Below are 19693 nucleotides of genomic sequence, written 5' to 3'. Positions count from 1 at the left end.
GTAACTAACTCAAACAAGACAGTGCTGCTCAGGTAGCCTACGCAAGACCATTGCTCTGATAGAAGGTAACTTTCACATACTACGTGCTTCAAGGTGAGGTGAGAATTAAGTTAACAAAAAAAATTAGTTGAAGAATACGTGCCGGTTGTAAGCACTAAAAATTCAATGTTTTTATCTTAGACACTCCGAGATTTATTTTTTGTCTTATCAGGGTTTACGCCAATGATTGAAGATTTATATCAAAGGAACAGGAGACAAGAAAGTCATGTTCCCCTTCACGCATGTTAAAATACTACCTGCTAAAGACATGGCAGCTTGTTTATGAGCGGTGTCGAACCGATGACCTTTGTATCGAGGTAGCGGGACTTTCACCAATCGGTTATGCAGCCGACCGCCAATTCTTGATTGGACATGAAATGTACCGCATTAAAAAACATTACACGTATATTCTACTTATTCAGTGTTCATTATTAGGAAGAGGTGAGAAAAAGTTAGCTTAAGATACATGAAAGAGAGATGCACCATAATATGTTGATCTGCTGCATTCTAATATTTCCTATTAACGTTACTTTGTTACTCTTTTACCTGTGTCATTTATACTGGTGACATTTTTACCAGGAATCGATAGTTCACAATATAGGTTACTTGTCTATAAGTGCCGTATACGCTGCTGGTAGGTCATTGGATGAAACCTTAAGTGCTAAGAAGCTCTGTCAGTTTATTTTGTTTGAGCAGCTGTTACCAGAAAGATTTTAAATAGGAGTTTTTACTACCTAGACTTAAAAGAGTAAAAGCAGCTATTCTCTCTCTGTTTTTACTACCATTAGGAGTAAAAGCAGCTTTAGTAGTGTATTGCAGTTTGTTTCAGTTGATGAGTAGAATTGCAGTTAAAAAGTAATTTTAATAAAAGTTGTGAAGCAATGGGGCAAGACCACAAAGAGGTAAAAGATTAAATAGTGAATTTTCATCATTTTTCTTCAAATAAACATTTAAACGACAATGAGGAAAGAATGGCAATTAGTCAACGCACCTGACATGGATGGTGATAAGATATCTTCAGAATGTTCTTCCTTAAAACAGGTTTACAGAGGTTAGTTCAAAGAGTCGCAAAATCTGAAGGGGATTGATGAAAACAAGCCTAACGTAGCCTATATTAAAAGGTGTCGATTGATTTGATTTTGCAATGAGAGTAGAAAACGAAAAGAATGTCTGCAATCGTAACTCATTACCAGACAGCAAATCACTCGCTAATTACATTGATTCAACGTCTGCAGATGTTGAATCAATGTAAAAAACGGTGGAATTAATTTCTTCGTGACAATTAGAAAATCACACCTTTGCACAGAAAATAAACTGTCGTATGAAATATCTGAAGAGATGCTGAGGAGGAAGCTCTGGCATTTTAAACCTTCTTAGCATTCAGCAAACCTTTGTGACGTATGTCCAAAGTGGAATATATCAACTCATTAGAGAACCACTCGACCAGCGCAAAAGGTTATGTAACCGCCAGGTTTGTTTATTTAGTGACAAAGCTACGACAAAACCTTGGTGTCATATGCAGACTTATAAAAAACACAAATTTTGATGAAGCATAATGAATTAAAGGCTTTTAAGTAAATTTTAAACGATTTAAATATTTATATTTCGTGGTGAAGAAGGTAAGCAACCTAAAGCAAGCGATGATAGACATGATCCCTGAAAGGATAATTTGGGCTAGATATTAGAAGTCCCCAAAGCAATACATTTCTAAAGAAAGATAATAGGACTCCAACGAATAGGCTACGTGTTTTTGTTCTATATGATATATAAAAGAATTCCAACCCCTAAAATAATCCCGGATCCAACGTACAATGTACCCCCTGTCAGCGATATTTATGATAGATCCTATCCTGATATATAGTGACCATGTTTAGCCGTTGGCAGTTTATAGAAGCACTAGCCCCGTTGTAATGAGGTTCCATTGTACTTTAAACTCTTCAATTAGAAGTGGATTTGTGCAGAAAGTTTACATGAAAGTTACAAAGTGAAGTGAAGTGTGCTGCAATGGGCTCATACCATTATGTGTTCGCAATCATCATAAATATGAACTGCAATCAATTGTATCAGGAGAGTTATGTTTTTCTGGTCAAATGTTTTCACTTTCCGTAACTTAACATCCATGTCAAGTTATTCAACGTGCGTTAAATTAAAACTGTTGTTTTTGTATTTGTTTTTTTAATGTTACTTGCCAAGTAATGTAATTAGTTTTGCAATTGTTTGTTTGGTTTCATTAATCTCGCTGTACTAGTGAGTACTCAGCCTTGTGCTGTTAGCCAGGAAGAATACTCCTTTCTTCACGTTAATAGTTTTCGTTGTTAATTTTCATGCTCCACTATTTTAGGTTTATATTAATATACGTTCTGAAAATAATAATTTAACAATAGTTTAATAATTCTAAAAATAACAAGTTCATGATAATACTAAACTTCCAAAGCTTAAGAATTCTTGGAAAAAAACGAAGCATTGGAGAACATTAGATTTAGTTTTCACAGTGATAAGTACTGAGACATTAAATAAAAGTTATGATAATTTTGTAGAGGCTACCAGAGACAACGTTGAAAGAATTTTCTAGAAACATATTTTGCTGCTTTCGAAAGTGATTGGCCAACTTTTTTCGATTGCGTACAAAGTTAGAAGTCAAAAAGCGCTTGATGGCTCTCCAAATCTGCATCAGCATCGTGGCGATATCTGTAGGACAATATTGTCTTTATTGCACCACTGTATGTTTGATTGTGACCAGACAAAAACTTGATTATGTTGCAATCGAAGCATCTTTTGCAAATCTATAGGCTAATCAGATAAAGACAAGCCCGGCTGCAAAAATTTACCAGCGCCAGCTGCCAGAAAAAGTCACCCAGCGAAGAACAATGCAGATTACATTCCCAGACAGAAAATCAGTCATTTTTTACATTGATTCAACGTCTGCAGAAGTTGAATCAATGTAAAGAAATGATATTTGCTACCTTTGCTTGCCGTGAGCGTGTGAGGTAGTGTAAGCACTAAGTAGTTCAAAACTGCGGACAGGTCATAGGCGTGAATGACACTCGATTTGTTCTGCCCAGCCTGACATATGCGTCACAATTTATCGCACTTACTTTTCCCGCGCCCGATTTGTTGCTAAAAATATCTTAAATTGATAAACTTCCTAAAAAGGACTGACTATGTTACCGATAAAAATATCATGTCGACTATATATTTAGATTTAGATTTTTCGTTTTGATTTAAAAATAAGGTAATAAAATCCAATTAAAAAAAAACTTCAGACAGTTATATTTTCACTTGTCAGTTAAGTGAATCAGATTTTGTGATACCGACTCAGCAGTCGAAGGTAAAACCTAATATCAGCTTTATTCAGATCTGTTGTATTTGTTCAGGTTTTTATTTGTTGGTATGACTAAACAAAAATCTTTCAAAATGCCAAATAATTTTGATCATAAAATTGCTATTCTTGAAGTAGAAAGTTTTGACAAACGTTTAAATCTTGATGAAACTCCAAGTTACTTTCATCGACATGGAATTTTGCATCATCTATCGAGGATTTCACTCCATCAGTCTACAAACGTTTGCTACAAAAGCATTCCAAAGAGATGCCATGCGAAAAGTTGCCGTAACCACGACAACGAACCACTGCACGCTATGACGTATGAAGTAAGTTTTTTTTTGACTTTGGAATATTTGATTTTGTCTATTTCAAACATGCGGAGATGTAAATTTTAATTTTTTCTGCCACTTTTGTCACATGTAAACACAGCTCTGGTATTTCTATAGCCTACGTGCTGTAGGCTACCTAACAAGTTTTTAAAGATGTGTTTCTATTAGGCGAATTCAAATTGCCTGCCTTCAAATTCGGTTTGTAGTGTGAGCTAAAGCTTCATTGGGTTGAGCGAAGACTTGATGCAGATTACACTATAATTTTAGGCGGCTGCTAGATTAAAGGAAGTGTGAAATAAGTTTAACGTAGTGAACTTTTAATTTGAAACGTTTTTAGACGTTGAATAAATGTAAAAAACGACTGATTTGCTATCTGAGCCGGCCGTGTAGTGCCGTTTGCTTTGTTAAAACTGTCAGCAGTGTACAACATTAAAAAGCATCATGTATCATAATATGCTGTTTCGTCACTACCGTGTCCGGAACAAAAACAGCACCAGCTACAATAATCAATATACCAGCACGTCATTGAACGGTAAAAGGTGGAAAAAACCTTGGATGCTTTAATAGAAAATTGATTTAAAATTATTTTGAAACAGACAAAACAACAGCCAAGAGGTAAATCCCACAGCCATTCTGGATCGAAGATATATCACAAAATTTTGAGATGGAAAAATAGTTTGAAAAAATTTAGACTTTCAAAAAAGGCCGCAATCTCATCGAACAGTGCAAGAAACAACAATCCATCAGTTTCAAAACGAAGATTTTCTTTGTGTTTGCAATCAAAATGCGCAGATGAAAAAGCAAAGATGCATCTTTTAGAAAAGTAAGTTCGTTAGCCTTGAGATATACCCAAGTAAGAGATTTTGCTGTCTGGGATAGCAATTCGTTGCAATAGGAAAATTTTTGAAATTTTGTGAGTTTGAGTTGTGAAATCTCAGCACTCTTAACATGTTTGATGGGCTATTTTTTGGCTTTGACGTAAAAACATAAAAATGAAAGTATCGTACATTAAAGTTTAGCAAAATCATATTGATTAGTTATCCTAAGTAGAAAGTTATATATTTCTTTACAAAATTTGTGGAGTATCAAATATAGTTTAAATCTTTTTATTACGGTTTTCATAGTATATTGTGGTGTCGCGATATAAGTTGAACTTTAGCCGATGCTTCTTTTCAGAAACAATTCTATTGTTTTTATTATTAATTTAATTATTAATTATTATGAATTTGAATTAAACATATTAATCTGTTTTTCTTCGGAGAAAGTCATAGCCTACTTCTTTTACACAATCTGCATCGTACCATGTTTACAACCTTCTTTTTTGTTAGTGCTCCCAAAGTATTTTATAACGTTGTGAAAAAAGTTGAAATGAAGACTTTGCTTCTTTTCATGAACAGTGTTTTTGTTTCCAGATCTTCATTCGTGCCCGCCCATGACAATATTCCCTGCTCCCTTACGAATATACTGCGTTGCAAAGGTAAGCTTGACGTCACAAAGCAACTTGTTACGTCACAGTAATGTGTTCGATTGATGGAAAAGAAAACATCACGAAATGCCGCAGACCAGACGTGCAGATTTAACGTGCTCGCACATTGTTTAGGGCGGCAGGCAATCCCATAATTACCTACACTCCCAAGTGGATTAGATCTCTAATTTCCTGTAGCAACGTCAATAAATTGCAATCATATGCTAAATGATTGATTGATTTGCCCCAAAAAAAGACTCATTAAATTGATAAGTTATTTTCGCAAACAAAATTTAATAAACGAAATGTCATCTGCCCACTTAACGACGCGGTTGCGTGCGCTCCAGCAACCCATTGTTCATCTTCCACAATCATTGTTATTGTATTACACGCATCATTAATAGGCATTGTTTAAGTATTATTAGTAATGGTTAGGTCGTAGTAGTTTTGTCTGGTCCTATAAAGTTATTACATCACAATTTGTGCCGCTTTTGCAACTTATGAAAGTCAGCATTTCGAGCTCTTCATTACATTGAACACCAAGGCATAATAAAAAGCGCAATTTTTCAGCTTTTTTGAAATGCCAGTTCGTAGTAAATAGAGTTGAAATGTTGGTCAGTAATCTGACTTAAAAGGTGACATGTTTTGTTTCATGTGTATAAACTATACCATTAAATACAATGATATGTCTGCATGTATTCTGACCTTTCAACAATCAGACATGATGATATTTGAAAAAACAATGTGCCATGTCAATAGAGTGTTCAATCGTCCACTTGTACACAGAATCTGTTAAACATTTCCGCGAATTTCTGACGATAGAACGGAGTGAAGAAAATCTTGATTTTTGGTTTGATGTTGAACACTTCAAAAACAATCCTCGGATGGAAGAAGCGGCAAGGATTGCAGCCACCTACGTAGGGGAAGAAGCCTCAAAAGAGGTAAGACCAGGAGCATTTTATCGGATTAAAACTTGTCGACGATATGCAATTTGCTGATGCTCAAAAAGGCCTAGATTTGGAAGAATAGAAAATGCAACACATTTACAATCTGCAATAATTTTAGTAGAATTATAAAAATGTTGGGATTTGTAAAGCCACTAAGTCCCGATCGAACGAAAAAAAATTCGAGTGGCCTATGGCGTCTTTTATTTTCGTTCCATCGGGGCCTTAATAACTTTAGTGCAAATAAATTGTCTTAGCTCAAAACAGTAGAAATGCAAAATGTAGATTTATGCATCAATTAAATGATTAAGTGCATTCATCAATAAATGCAACATCTTCGTTTTGGTCTACTACAATCTCAGTTAGCATGTGGTAATCATGTACAACACGTATTTTGGGACCACCTTTTCACTTTGTTAATTTTTTCTCTAGGTCTAGGCCTACTCTATTTTAAACATCATCATTATAATAATAATGTTGCATTCCAACAAAGAAAAATAAAATTGGGTAGGTTTCAATTGCCAATGTCAATATACAAATATTTCGTTTTACATTAAAGGTCAACTTGAGCTACAGAGTGAAGAAGCAAATAAATGAAGATTCAAGAAACGAACTGTCTCTCCAACACATTTTCGATGTTGCGCAAGTTGAGATATTTCAACTTATGCAAAAAGATTCATTCGTTCGATTCAAAGCGAATTTAACGGAGCAAAATAGGCAACCGTACAGTATCGCACGAAGAAATTTCTAAATCGATGTGAAACTGTTCGAACTTACAGAAATAAATTCTTTGTATAAGAATAAACCAATCCCCACTTGCTCTGGCGATTGGATTCACTTCCTAACTTTCTTTTACTGTATTAAATTGTTATTTTCACTTCTGGAATTGTCCGATTGTTGTTTGATGTGTTGAGGCACCAAGCGATAGCAAAGTTTTTCAAAGCACTTTTCCAGAAAAAGCCCAACTTTTCTAGCTCGTAAGCCAACTTTTTCAGCCAAATCTTCTAGCGTAAGCTACTTATTCTGCAGGATTGCAAAATAGTTGCCCTAGTAGTGTAAGTAGCAGCATAACTAAGATTTTGTTCTAGGAAAAGAAGTGTAACGAAAACGTAGCCTATATCTTATGATGCAGGATTGCCAGACAGGGATGCATTGTTTTTGATACACAAACAAGCACATAAAAAAGCAATATTTTAACCCAAAATTTATTTTGCCCTACCTCTGTTTTACTGTAGGCTAAAGGGACCGTGTAAAGGTCAATGTTCCCTCTAAACAAATTTTCCAGTAGCCTACGCAATATTTTTTTCAATTAGCATCAATATGCTTCAAGACTGCGTTTGCAAAGTTGCAAGCGAATAACAAACTTAGAGAATAGTCAGTACTCAGTTCAGTTTTGTTTTTATTTCTGACCGCCACAACGAAAAAAACAATAGGCAATAACCTAGCCTATGACAAACATAGCAGAGGTCTAGAAAAAGGTAGAAGCGATAAAACGCGGACGTTATAACGTGCATAATACCAAAGCAGGACAATCAGTTTAAAATATGGCACGGTCGCAACACCTTAATAATTTTTTTTATAAATTTAGAAAAAAGAGAAATAAAAATAAATAGACATTTTGTATCAGAATTGAAGTGAACGTTACAAGCTACTGACAAGTTCTCTACTCAAAAATGCAGTAGGCTAGTTCCGTCACTAGTAGGCCTATGTAGCGTAGTCAGGAATTTTGAAAGGGGATGGATTTGAGGGCCGGCCCGACGGCGTATTCGCCGAAGACGACATTAAGCGGCGGGGGGTCTGGAGGGCCTCCTCCAGAAAATTTTGAAAAATTACTTTGAATTTGGTGCATTCTCAGATCATTTTCAACAAAACTGTGGGTATGAATATTCCTGTAAAATGGTGCTGCTCGGTGGCATAGCAAAAGGATAAAATCATGTTTCCTTTGGCATTTTTCGGAAATAAAGCCAAGTTTCTATGTTTTCTTGTTGTTAATTCCTGGCTGAGATATTTGAATGTTTGATATTGGCAAAACTCGCTCCTTTAATTTAGTTTAAAATTAGGCAAGCTTTGTTTTAGAGACATAGGTTGATTGCTTTTTGCGAGATTATTACAGTTTTATTATTTATCAATTTTCTCCTCTTTGGTTGATCTAAAAAACGATCTTACCCTATTCCGGTAAATCAGTAAAGTCACTAACTTTTATGCTTTAAAGTTAACCCAAAGTTTAGAAAATGTAACGTCATAGACGTCATACATAGGCTACTTGATGAGTGTCAGACAAAAAGCTTTGAGACAATGAAGTTACTTTATTTCTGATATATTCAAGTTTTGTATGACGAATCACTGGAATCAGCTATATAAAAGGTCAGTGCAATTTTTCACAGCTGTGGATATTGCGGTGTTTCCACGGACTGCACAAGTTAGCTGCAGACTATGGATACTGAACAGTTGTAGAGCGGTCACACCTTGCTACATGTAGGCTATATGAAAGGTCATTCAAATTATAAAGCATATGACACACAAGTTCTTACTCATTTTAAAAGATATAGCACCATAATTGCTTTAACATGTCAAATTAGTAAAATCATGCCTACAGCAACCAGCTATGAAAAATTGATCAACACAAGCAAGAAAAATGCAAAAAATCATTGATAGCCTACTGATGAAACTAAAGAGAAAAAGGAAGTCGACGAACCTTTTCACACATCTTGTTAATGACATCCTCAACAGTTGGTACCAATTTTCTATACAGATTAAGCAAAGCCAAATCATTTCATCGGTTTTCAGAGGTTGAATTTCTTAAATAAGTTTTAAGTCTTCGAAGAGCAGAAAAAGATCTTTTATTGGTGCAAGTTGTAACTGAAAGAGTAGCCAGAATGCGGAGTAAAATATTACTGTTTGGAAGCGTTGACTGCGGGCAAAATGGCAAGGCACTTACAGCACTTTTTGGCAAGAATTGAAAAGACATCGATACCACATATACGCAGTTCGGATATAATAGCAAGGGCGTTTATATACGGCAGATCTGCTTCGTAAATTCAAAGAGGATTTAGTTTTCTCAATTTAGTTTTTCTCAAAAGGGGGGTTGAAACCCCCAAAACCCACCTTTGGCTACGCCACTGTCCGTCACCATCCAACATGTGGCGATTCAGCATCGACTATGTTGGTATTCAATTTATTTTTCTATGTCTATAGCCTAGTTATTCACTTGCTCAGCAATGATAAAAAACATGAGTTGTCACTGAAGCATCGCATGGCGGTACCGTAATTGGGTTACAACTTATATAGAAAACGAGCATGTAATTTTGCGACAAAGTTGCCAGATTGGACTATTTTCTGAAATGAGTTATAGGCGACTTGTTGATGGGAAAATTTTTTAAAAGGAATTTACATTTAGCCATAGATATCCCTTCAACATTGAGTGATAAGATTTGGGTATTGTTATCCAATCGATGGAGTTAGTGAGAACTTAGTTTATTTTTCCAACCTGACGGGCTTTTTTGTTGTTCACTAAGAGCGGGGGCGTTTTTATGCTACGTCCGATCTAGCATGGAATTGTTTTGGTTGCACATTTACAGCTTCTGGTTTGGATCGTTTTTAGTCTGGCATCTCATCCAAAGCCGTTCCAACATGGTTGACTCTGTCTTGACCGCGCCTGACAGAAATCATCAATGCACGCAAGCCTCCACAAGTCGACAACGTGACGATCCATGTCGTGGAGGAATGATATGAAACCAACACATAGGCTTGGTTGGTTTGAATTTTTATCCTCAAATTGACAACCTCTGATAGCCTAGCCCTAGATCATCACTGGCAGTTTTGTATACTTCTTGAGGCTTTGAATTACTGACGCAAGGCCGGTTCTCGAGATTGACGGAGTAAGGTTTTCACATTTTTCAAAAATACCAACCTGAGTGGGCAAAGCGGCCACATCACGCCTGGCAACTCTGTCATACCTGTTAGTTTAGCCAGTGAATGATCACTTTTGCTGGTCTTTTTCTAAACATACTGAACTGAAAAACTTCATAAATACAAAAAGACTTCCACTGGTTTACCAGCTCAGTAATACAAAAGCTGATAATCAAGACAGCTTTTAGAATAGGTTGTTGCTCTCGTAACGTGATATTTTGACTTGTATATATAGTTTCTATCTATACAAATAGGGTCGATTTGCGATTTGTAAATATTTTGCAATCGAGAATAGTTTGGCAGAAAAAAATTAACAGTTTATTTATCAATAATGTCATCACAATTTATGTAAGTTTTATATTTTTATGCTAACTATTTGACTTGTTTTTTGGTTTTCAAATTACATTTTTAGAAAAACTCTGTTTTTTATAAAAAAAAAATTAAAAATGGCATCCTAACTTTCAAGAGGCATAAAAATAAATATGTCAAAAAAAGTTCTTTTATCAGGGTCCACATATTGTTGCTGTCATTGCATTATTTGCCGCTCGTTCTTTGCAAGTCATTTTATTAGGTGGATCCAGGGATTTATGGGTGGATCGTGCAAAATCATTCCGCCAAAATGACAGTAGTGTTTGAATGCATTTTGGAATTAAAACAGCAATCACAAAATGCCATATTGTAATTTTAATACACACAACAAGACTACCAAAATATAACACGTTTACGAGTATGGAAATATCTTTCTAATAAAAAAAAGAGTAACTGTTCAAGTTAACAACGATTTTCAGATGTCCTTGAAAAGAAATCGTCGAAGTCCTTGAAAACTAAAACTGCAATCAGCAACTTTGGCTTTTTTAAATTTTTTCTCTCGATCTTTTCAGGGTATGAACTGAGGGAGTGAGGGTACGAACTGTTCAGGGTACGAACTAGGTTGCACCCCAACTAAATCAGGGGTAGTCTATCGACAGGAATGAACCAACAGTGTAACAAGGCTACATACCTTATCAAGTTATCATAAAGCTAGATGCTACCGTATTCATGGAGCAGTGAATGCTTTATAACTGGTTCATCATGCAGTGTTCATGGATGTGTCAATCAAAAAGTTAAATAGTTTATTGCTCATTCATTGTGCTTAACAATTTAATGGTACTATCACTGTGTTGCATGTCGCTCAGTTTGGAGGTTATACCAGCCCAAAAAGGCATACCGGTCCTCTGAGTTTGATGCTGAGCATTATTGCCAGAAGTTGATCAAATTGCCAGAATAATTCTTCAAATAAAACAGTTGAAATTTTTGAAATAAAGGTCATTAAATTGAATATCAGTAAATCATTGCATTTTATAGGAAACAGTAGTACGGTACATATCAGTATATTTCTAAGTTGAATATGCGTCCATTAACTGAAGAAGAAACTAAGCTGATGTTTGAAAAGTTATCAAAATAGTAAGTGCCTTTAGTGTTTGCAATATGGTACTTTGTGTCTAGTATTTTACTCTCATAATTTTGTGATAATAAGCAAAATATTATAAGTGTGGTACTTGTCAGTGTGTTAAGTTATTATAACATGATGAAGTGTAAGTTTCAAGAATCTTCATGCGAAAATTGCTGTAAATAATCAAATTTAATCTTTCAGTGCTTGTTATGTTTAACTATTTTATATGCACTTTACAGCATTGGGGAGAATTTGAAACTTCTGATTGACCGACCAGATGGGACATATTGCTTTCGCCTCCACAAGGACAGGATATATTATGTTTCTGAAGAAATCATGCGCCGAGCTGCCAATGCTAGTCGAGAGAACTTAATTTGTTTTGGTGTTTGTTTCGGAAAGTTCACTAAAACACGAAAGTTCCGGCTCCATATTACAGCCCTGGATTATCTCGCCCCTTATGCCAAGGTAGGTACTTTACTGATCCAACAAAACTTCACAGCAATAACGCCTAACAGCACAGAAACTCAACAGCCGGCAGCCTCAAGCTAAACCAAAGACCCACTTTAAAGAACCACTCACTGACTTCAACACCATTCGTCATAGCACATGACTAGGGAACTGTGTTCCGAAAGCTAGTGTAATTTGATATTGCCAAAAAGAACCTGCAGCATCAGGCTATAACAGATCGTTTGAATCTACACTGTGAAGTAAGCAACGATCATGCTGCTAAAAGCGAAACTCATTCAACTACGTAGGTAGTTTAAACTACAGTATGTTGTGTGTTGATGAAACATATTAAAAGTTGATTAAATATTATAAATGTATCAAATTTTAGGCGCAGACAGTTAGGCGCCGGTCAAATAGGTGCGCAGACTGTGGCGTCAGGATATTTAGATGCGGAGCACTGTGGCGCCCGTTAATTTAGGTGCTATTCCTAGTAAAGTGTGCAGATTGTATCAGCTTGGCAGGTAGGGCAATGCTTTTCACGCAAAATGTTATATTGAACAGAAAAATATGTTGTTTTGTTAATGCGCGCTTAGGGTGCATCATCTCCCCCTTATTTTTTAAATCAAAGTTGTGCCATTGATAAATGGTGTCCATTTTAGGTCAGATTCAGCCAAAAAAATTATGGGGGTTGTGGGACCCCCCCTACCACCACCTCCGCAACCCCCCAAATCCGCTTCACTAAAATCGCAATAACTCAAAAACCAAACAAGATAGACAAATGGTGTTTGGTATCAACATCATCGCAACTACTTGATTTAATTCAAATCTGCCAAAAAATTTGCAGTTTGATGTGAATTTTAATTTTTGATTTTGTGACAGGGTTTGTATGTTCATGCATAATACAAAAATATTTGAAAATCAATTAATTTTTGAAATATCATTTGCTATAAAATATTTGATTTTGTGATAACTGGCCTAATAAAGTTAGTTCATAGCCAATTTGTATTATTTTAATGTTGTCGTACAAGTATTTGCATTATTTCCATCTTGGTGTAAAGCAAGCCTGCTGTTATTTGCTGCCATACCCAGTTTCCCATTGAACAGATACACATACACAACACACACTGATAGAGTGAAATGTATCAACACATCAAAAACACGTTTCTGTCTTAGTACAATGTGAGGAATACATGTGCGTGCTTGCTTATCAGGAGATTCTCTTGGAATAAAAAAGTGTACAAAAATGAATGGTAGAAACCATATCAGTATATAATGTAATGAATAATGATGTATTGCTCACTTGGTAAGACAATTGATAAATCTACCATATCTTATGTGAGCGGCTTTTTCCTTAAGTTTGGCCTATTGGATCTGCTTTTCTCCACCACTTGAAGTGTATTCTCAAAGTGTTTTGGTATTTTAGCTGATGGTTGGAAGTCTGTGGCCAACTTAACTCCTCTCTCTGAGCAGTCATTAACAACAGTAATTAATGCTAATTTTTTTCTTCCACTTAAATATTGTTCATCTTTTGGCCACTCTTTAACATCTCTTTTAAAAAAATCTGTTTCCAACTTTAACAGTTTAAAAAGTACCATGAATCTTCTATCAAGTCTGCCAGGGAAGATTTTTCATCAACCAGCATTGGAAATGTTGGCTTTCCATTACCTTGTCTCTTTTGAGAGACTGATGGAGCTGATTCCTTTACTTTTAACAGAGCTTGAGCAATTTCCCATTTCTCTTCATCCTTAACGTGGTCATCAAACAGGGAAAGTGGGACCATCTCTTCAGTCAAATACCACAAATGTAAATGGAGCTTTTTTAATGTACTTGACGCTGCTATTGCATCAATCTGTTTGTATTGATGCAATGTTTTTATCATTGCTAGGTCAGCCTGTGGAGCAGATATTGCAGAACCACAACGAAACCACCAAGGAATGTACACATACAAAAGAAACATTGCATATCTTTTCAGCTTTTTGGTGTCCTTGGGTTGTAAAATCAAGCATTTTCTGGCATTATTTGGATCCATCACTTTTTCCGCCTCCATAGATAGCAATGAAAGCTTTATTGCATAAATCACTTTAGCCATCCATCGAGCTTTATGAATTGCACCTGGTTTTTTTAACTTGAATGGCTTGTGTGGGAGGGGTGCTTGAAAACTAAAAAGAAGTAGTTGTAAAAGCTCTTCATAGTCCGCCCTAGGGATATCACTGCTATCATTTTTTGTCAGCAGTTGAGTAGCAAGGTCTATAGCATCTTTTCTTTGTTTATTTAGGAAATCCATTCCACTGGTTGAAATGTACTCGGCTTCACTGAAATAAGGAGGAAAAGATAAATTATCTTGAGAAACATGGCTAAAGAAACTTCGAAAGTTTTTAAATATTGTGATCTCTGGAGACTTGGATGTTTCAATTTGCAGTGCATCAAAAACACTGCCAGCAATAAGTTCGCCAATGTGCTTTCTGCAGGCACACCATAACAGTGGTTTGCTTAACCGGTCTTGCAGTTCCACACAACCTCCTGACCACAGACCAGTGTTTGTAGATGTAGTGTCAAACACCATACTTATGGTCCCATCCATAGAGCACTTCCATTCACGTAACAAGTCACAAGCGAAGTCACTGATAATGCTACCAGCGTACTGCCCAACTTTGGGGCTGAAGGATGGCACACCAAGAAGTTTTGTTTGATGACCTTCTGATACTAAAATAGGCATAACTTCAACCTTTTTGTATTTGTTGTTAAATTCTGGAATGAGTTTAGAATCCCAATGTATGTTATACAACAAGGGTGGTGTCCAATTTTCCTTGATGGTTTCCGCTATGTTAACATTTGTTTTTCGTTTGTATCGATCACAAGAAGCATATGACAGTGTAAATTTTGATAGTAACTGTGTGCCAGTCAATTCTTCTTTCCCAGTGTATGTTGATTCCATTATGATGCTCTGTAGAAAAGCTGAAGCAGATGCTGGAGAAATACCGCACCTTGTCATAGTTTTAACAACTGACTTTCTTGACAGGATATCATAAGGCACCTCAAGCAGTGCACCAGTTTTTAACTTTCTCCTGTGAACCTCTGGTGCTGTGCTACAGCTGGGCACATCATCCTCAGAGCTTGCACCATCAGTTGATGATGATGAGCATGGAATATTCTCTGATGGGACCATTTCAAACTCGAAATTTATTGAGAATGACTGGAATACTTTTGAGCAGTCTTAAATTTAACCAGCCAGATATCTACAAGCGACTGGAAAAGTCAACATGAAGATTGATTTTCATATGTTTCGTATTACACATGAACGTACAAACCCTGTCACAAAATCGAAAATTAAAATTCACATAAAATTGCAAATTTTTTGGCAGATTTGAATTAAATCAAGTAGTTGCGATGATGTTGATACCAAACACCATTTGTCTATCTTGTTTGGTTTTTGAGTTATTGCGATTTTAGTGAAGCGGATTTGGGGGGTTGCGGAGGTGGTGGTAGGGGGGGTCCCACAACCCCCATAATTTTTTTGGCTGAATCTGACCTAAAATGGACACCATTTATCAATGGCACAACTTTGATTTAAAAAATAAGGGGGAGATGATGCACCCTAGCGTGCATTTATTTGTTGTTAGTCATGGCTTCAGTGAGTGAAGCTGCTTTATCCGGCAATGCTTTTCACACAAAATGTTATATTGAACAGAAAAAGATATTGTTCTTTTAATGCGCGTGTTCGGCATTTATTTGTTTTTAGTCCAGGTTTGCGTCGGCGAAAGCTTTATCAATAAATTATTTAAGTTTCTGAACATGACTGAGTTCACTTTTAGTTAAGTCAAATAATAACTAGACTAAATATCAATAAAAATATACCGTAGCCTATGTTCAAGTGGGTGGTAGCCTGGTAGGCTTGAGTGAGGAGTAACTTAGTTTTCCTTCAAAACCCCAACTAGGTTTAATAACAAGCCAAGTCGCACCATTATGCTTGCAACTTGTAGCCAGCGTTCATATGCCCTATAGAAATGTATTCATGTAGTAGAGCGTTGTCTCCCACTTACTCGCAAGAATTGCCTTACCTGCCAAGATGATACAATCTGCAGACTTTACTAGGAATAGCACCTCACTGAACGGGCGCCACAGTGCTCCGCACCTAAATATCCTGACGCCACAGTGTGCGCGCCTATTTGATCGGCGCTTAACTGTCTGCGCCTAAAAGACTTGCTCCCAAATTTTACAAGTAAATTCTTTGAAACTCATAGTAGGTAGTTTTTCATGAAATCTTTAAGTGTATGCTATCTTAAATCCAAACATATATAATACATGGTGAATAAATGGTTTAATAACATGCAGGGCGTTTATAAATTAGGTCTGAAGTTTATGAGTAAACAAAGTGTTTTTTAAAATTGTATCAGTTTAACGAAAAGCCTGAGGCATCATCATAAGCATGACATGACACGGCATCATAAGCATGACAAGTAAATGCTGCACATTTAATTTCAGTACAAGATTTGGGTGAAGCCAAGCGCCGAGCAGACATTCCTTTATGGAAATCATGTTTTCAAGTCTGGATTAGGAAGAATAACAGACAGCACCCCGAAGTATCAAGGGGTGGTTATTTATTCCATGAGCGACACGCCATTGGTAAGTACTTTGGAGATCAAGTCTGGGCAGTTCAGTGTTTAAATATGAAATGGCGCCCTTGGTGGAAAGTGTATGAAACTGTATATTGCGCTGTGCATGGTTGCCGCGAAACGTCCTTATGAAAACCAAGTAAATGGCGTCATGTGATATTTCAACAATTTGGTCAAAGTCGGTAATGAAACTGTGTGCATCGTCAAGGTAGCTCTGCTTCAGAGAGACCTGGGTTGGATGTTTACAATGACTCCAGAGAAATGTTTTTTTGTTGTGCTAAGGATCTCTAGTTTCTTCGCTCATTTTACTTATAAACCTATAAAACTGATTTCACCACATTCTTTACTTTTAGGGTTTTGGAGTGGCGGCCAAATCGACCGCAGAATGCCGTAAAGCCGACCCGATGGCCATCGTGGCCTTCCATCAGGCCGACGTTGGGGAGTACATTAGAAACGAGGAGTCACTCACGTGACCCGATGCGATGACTCAGCAAATCCACGTCATCCTTCGAAAAGCTGTGCTAAGCTCAGCATTTTTCACGCGTTGCAACTGCAGGACTGTGAGGGTGCAGGTTGTTTGCGCGTAAACCTCAAATGTAAAATCTGCCATCATTTCTTTTACTTGGACACAAGGCTTGTGACTAAAAGTCAATTAATCTGCTTTTGGAACTGTTATTTCGGTGTGGCTCGCTGTGAAATGAAAATAAAACTAGAATTGTTGGAATGTGTGTTTATTTAAACGCACAGAGCAAACAATATCGTAAACATATCGACTGCATTTAGATGCTGCAACGGTGCATCCCGTTATGTTGAAACTTCGGAAAAACAAAGAAAAAATGCAAATCCTAGCTATATTAAGTCATCGGCTGACTTGGCGCAGAGGGTTAGGGCGATGGTAGTCAATTCATTGACGTTAGTTTGATTCCCACCACTGCTATTGCTATTTTTTCTTCTGTAATTACCAAACAAAGTTCAAAGTAATAAATGGTAAAGTGCCTACCCTATTGATCAGCGTGACTCTGATTCTCTGATTGGTCAAATTTTAAAGTAGGGAATTTTTTACGGTACCTTTTGGAAAGTTGCATGCCGTTACTGCAGTACGATTTTAGGCGAACGCCATAAATATGTGTACAATGTTTTTCGCTGGCGCAGCCTTGCAATTTGAAATGCCATAAACATGGCAGCTGAAACTTCTTCCACCAAGCAAACTATCGGAGCAGCTGTCAGAAACTCCTCCAGAGATATTTATTGCAAACGAAACGAACACAGAAAATAAATGAACCAATGAAATAATTACACGTTTTCATAAAACAAATTAAACGTCAAGTAAAACGGCGAAAGTCACGTCAACAAAACTGTAAGGCGAGTGCAATCGTATCGCGATGAAGGGAGCTCGACATTGGCAGCGTAAAAATTCAAGCTTACTAATCCGGTACAGTTTAGGTACACCAAGCAATGTATTGTATAGACATTAGGGTGTTTCATTTTTTCACCATTTTTGAAATTCAAAATGCCTGGGGTCCCATCTGATGGTATTTGGGGAAAAAAGTTTACACTCCAAATTTTTTTCAATTATGACGTCATATTGAGGTGGTCCACGAGGTTTGAAATTTTTGGGCCTTAAAATCTCGAAATTTGGCCGTATCTCCGGAACCGCTCATCATAGATCGACAAAATTAGTATCAAAATGCGCAGAAGGGTGGGTTTCCTATACCTGATGTAGAGAATATTAAGGTCTATCTGCTTCAGAAAAAAAGTTATTTCAAAAAATCTGATTTTTGGTCTATTTTCGCTTGATGAACAGAGATCAGGTGATCAAGATGAAAGTGTTTCTGTAGTTTTCTACTCTTGGAAGCTGTTATTGCGTAAAAATAGTTAGTGTTAAGGTTTCAGTACTGGGCTTGTCTAGTCTTGCTATCTGGTTAAGCAAAAGCCCCGTCTTGTAGGCCTATTGCTCCGGGACTCTTCTTGGCGCCGTCCACAAAAAAATGACATGGGAAAGATATATTTCGTTTATGTGGAGCATGCATTTAAGGGTATGAATATCATGACCAACTTTATCATTAAAATAATTGACCAGTCGAGTATTGACTCCGGACTTTTTTCCTGTGTTGAGAGCAGTCGTATCAGCCATGACTAAATAATTGAATATACTTGGGATAGGTGAACTCTGCAAGCCTCCTGGATGATGGTGCCAAAAATCAGTTCTGCAGTGACCGACACACTTTTGGAAAAAGACTTAACAGCAAGCACACTTTCGTGCTTCATGCCATTATCATCAACAAGTTGGCCCAAGAAAACGTGTCGATCTATTTTATCGACAACGCGCCCATCATAACATAACTGCATGGCAAAAGCTGAGTTGAGAAGATTCTCACTTTCAATCAGAGATTTCTCTCATTTTTTGTCGTTGGCGGTATACTGTCGAAGGTAATGCAGCATTGCAGCTACTTGATCTTTTCCAAGAACCAACCTTATAAGGTCTGACTGCTGGCGTACCGAAGTCATCCTACGATCAGCAAGTACACAACTTCTATCATTTATTGAAAAAGAATGTAGCCTAGGCTACTTTCTTGTACACTTTTCCCTAACAGCTGGTTTCAGAGGCTCGTATTCCTTATCATCTTCCCAATTCATATCACCATCAGAGTCGCTTTCGCTACTGTATAGACATCTAACTACGGTACTTCATTTCTCTGTTTCAAACATAGTAGTGCCGATGCTTTGGCAGATTGTATGCCAGAAGTGCTAGGTTTCTCTGTTTGCTAAGCACTGGAAGACCAGCTTTGTTCCACATGCCAACTACATCTTTCAAATCTTTGAAATGGGGTATTTTCTTCAAAAACTGAGGATTGGCTTCGGCTACCGTACTTTCTTCCTCAAGTAAAACTAGTGACTGACTAATGACTATGTCTGAATTCAGGGGAAGCACATTTCTCTCGAATTCCTTGAAGTTTTGCATCGACTTACTAATACGTGACCTTAATGCAATAATGACACATAATCTAAAGCAGGTGAGCAGCATACCTCTTCCTCAACGGTTACATTAATATTATAATAATAATACCTTCAAATTACCATTTCATCTCTTGCAAAACTAACAAGGACTATTATTACGCAATAGCAGCTTCTAAAATGGAAAAATACAGAAAAACTTCTTATCTTGATCACCTGATCTCTGTTCATCAGGAGA

General features: G+C 36.8%; 2 protein-coding genes across 2 annotated transcripts; both read left to right on the top strand.

Moving 5' to 3' along the window:
• The first annotated feature begins 3438 nt into the window (after positions 1-3438).
• On the top strand, positions 3439-6975 carry LOC145774891 (uncharacterized). Its single transcript, XM_082586222.1, has 5 exons — positions 3439-3687; positions 4287-4513; positions 5103-5167; positions 5942-6096; positions 6659-6975. The coding sequence occupies exons 1-5, from the start codon at positions 3454-3456 to the stop codon at positions 6848-6850; spliced, it is 873 nt and encodes a 290-aa protein (XP_082442348.1). The 5' UTR covers positions 3439-3453; the 3' UTR covers positions 6851-6975.
• Positions 6976-11350: 4375 nt separating this feature from the next.
• On the top strand, positions 11351-17359 carry LOC145774166 (60S ribosome subunit biogenesis protein NIP7 homolog). Its single transcript, XM_082585338.1, has 4 exons — positions 11351-11451; positions 11680-11905; positions 16370-16510; positions 16854-17359. Exons 1-4 carry the CDS (start codon positions 11396-11398, stop codon positions 16971-16973), a joined length of 543 nt encoding a protein of 180 aa, XP_082441464.1. The 5' UTR covers positions 11351-11395; the 3' UTR covers positions 16974-17359.
• The last annotated feature ends 2334 nt before the right edge of the window (positions 17360-19693 follow it).

Source organism: Aplidium turbinatum, chromosome 7 (assembly GCF_918807975.1).
Source record: "Aplidium turbinatum chromosome 7, kaAplTurb1.1, whole genome shotgun sequence".
In the NCBI taxonomy this organism is placed as follows: domain Eukaryota; kingdom Metazoa; phylum Chordata; class Ascidiacea; order Aplousobranchia; family Polyclinidae; genus Aplidium; species Aplidium turbinatum.
This window is presented reverse-complemented; position numbering and strand designations above follow the sequence as displayed.

Excerpts from the sequence above, each read along its gene's own strand:
- LOC145774891 (XM_082586222.1), top strand. The coding sequence starts at position 3,454 with ATGCCAAATAATTTTGATCATAAAATTGCTATTCTTGAAGTAGAAAGT. Across the intron at positions 5,168-5,941 it reads GAATATACTGCGTTGCAAAG|AATCTGTTAAACATTTCCGC; the intron begins GTAAGCTTGACG and ends ACTTGTACACAG. Across the intron at positions 6,097-6,658 it reads GGGAAGAAGCCTCAAAAGAG|GTCAACTTGAGCTACAGAGT; the intron begins GTAAGACCAGGA and ends TTTACATTAAAG.
- LOC145774166 (XM_082585338.1), top strand. The coding sequence starts at position 11,396 with ATGCGTCCATTAACTGAAGAAGAAACTAAGCTGATGTTTGAAAAGTTA. Across the intron at positions 11,452-11,679 it reads TTTGAAAAGTTATCAAAATA|CATTGGGGAGAATTTGAAAC; the intron begins GTAAGTGCCTTT and ends TGCACTTTACAG. Across the intron at positions 16,511-16,853 it reads CCATGAGCGACACGCCATTG|GGTTTTGGAGTGGCGGCCAA; the intron begins GTAAGTACTTTG and ends CTTTACTTTTAG.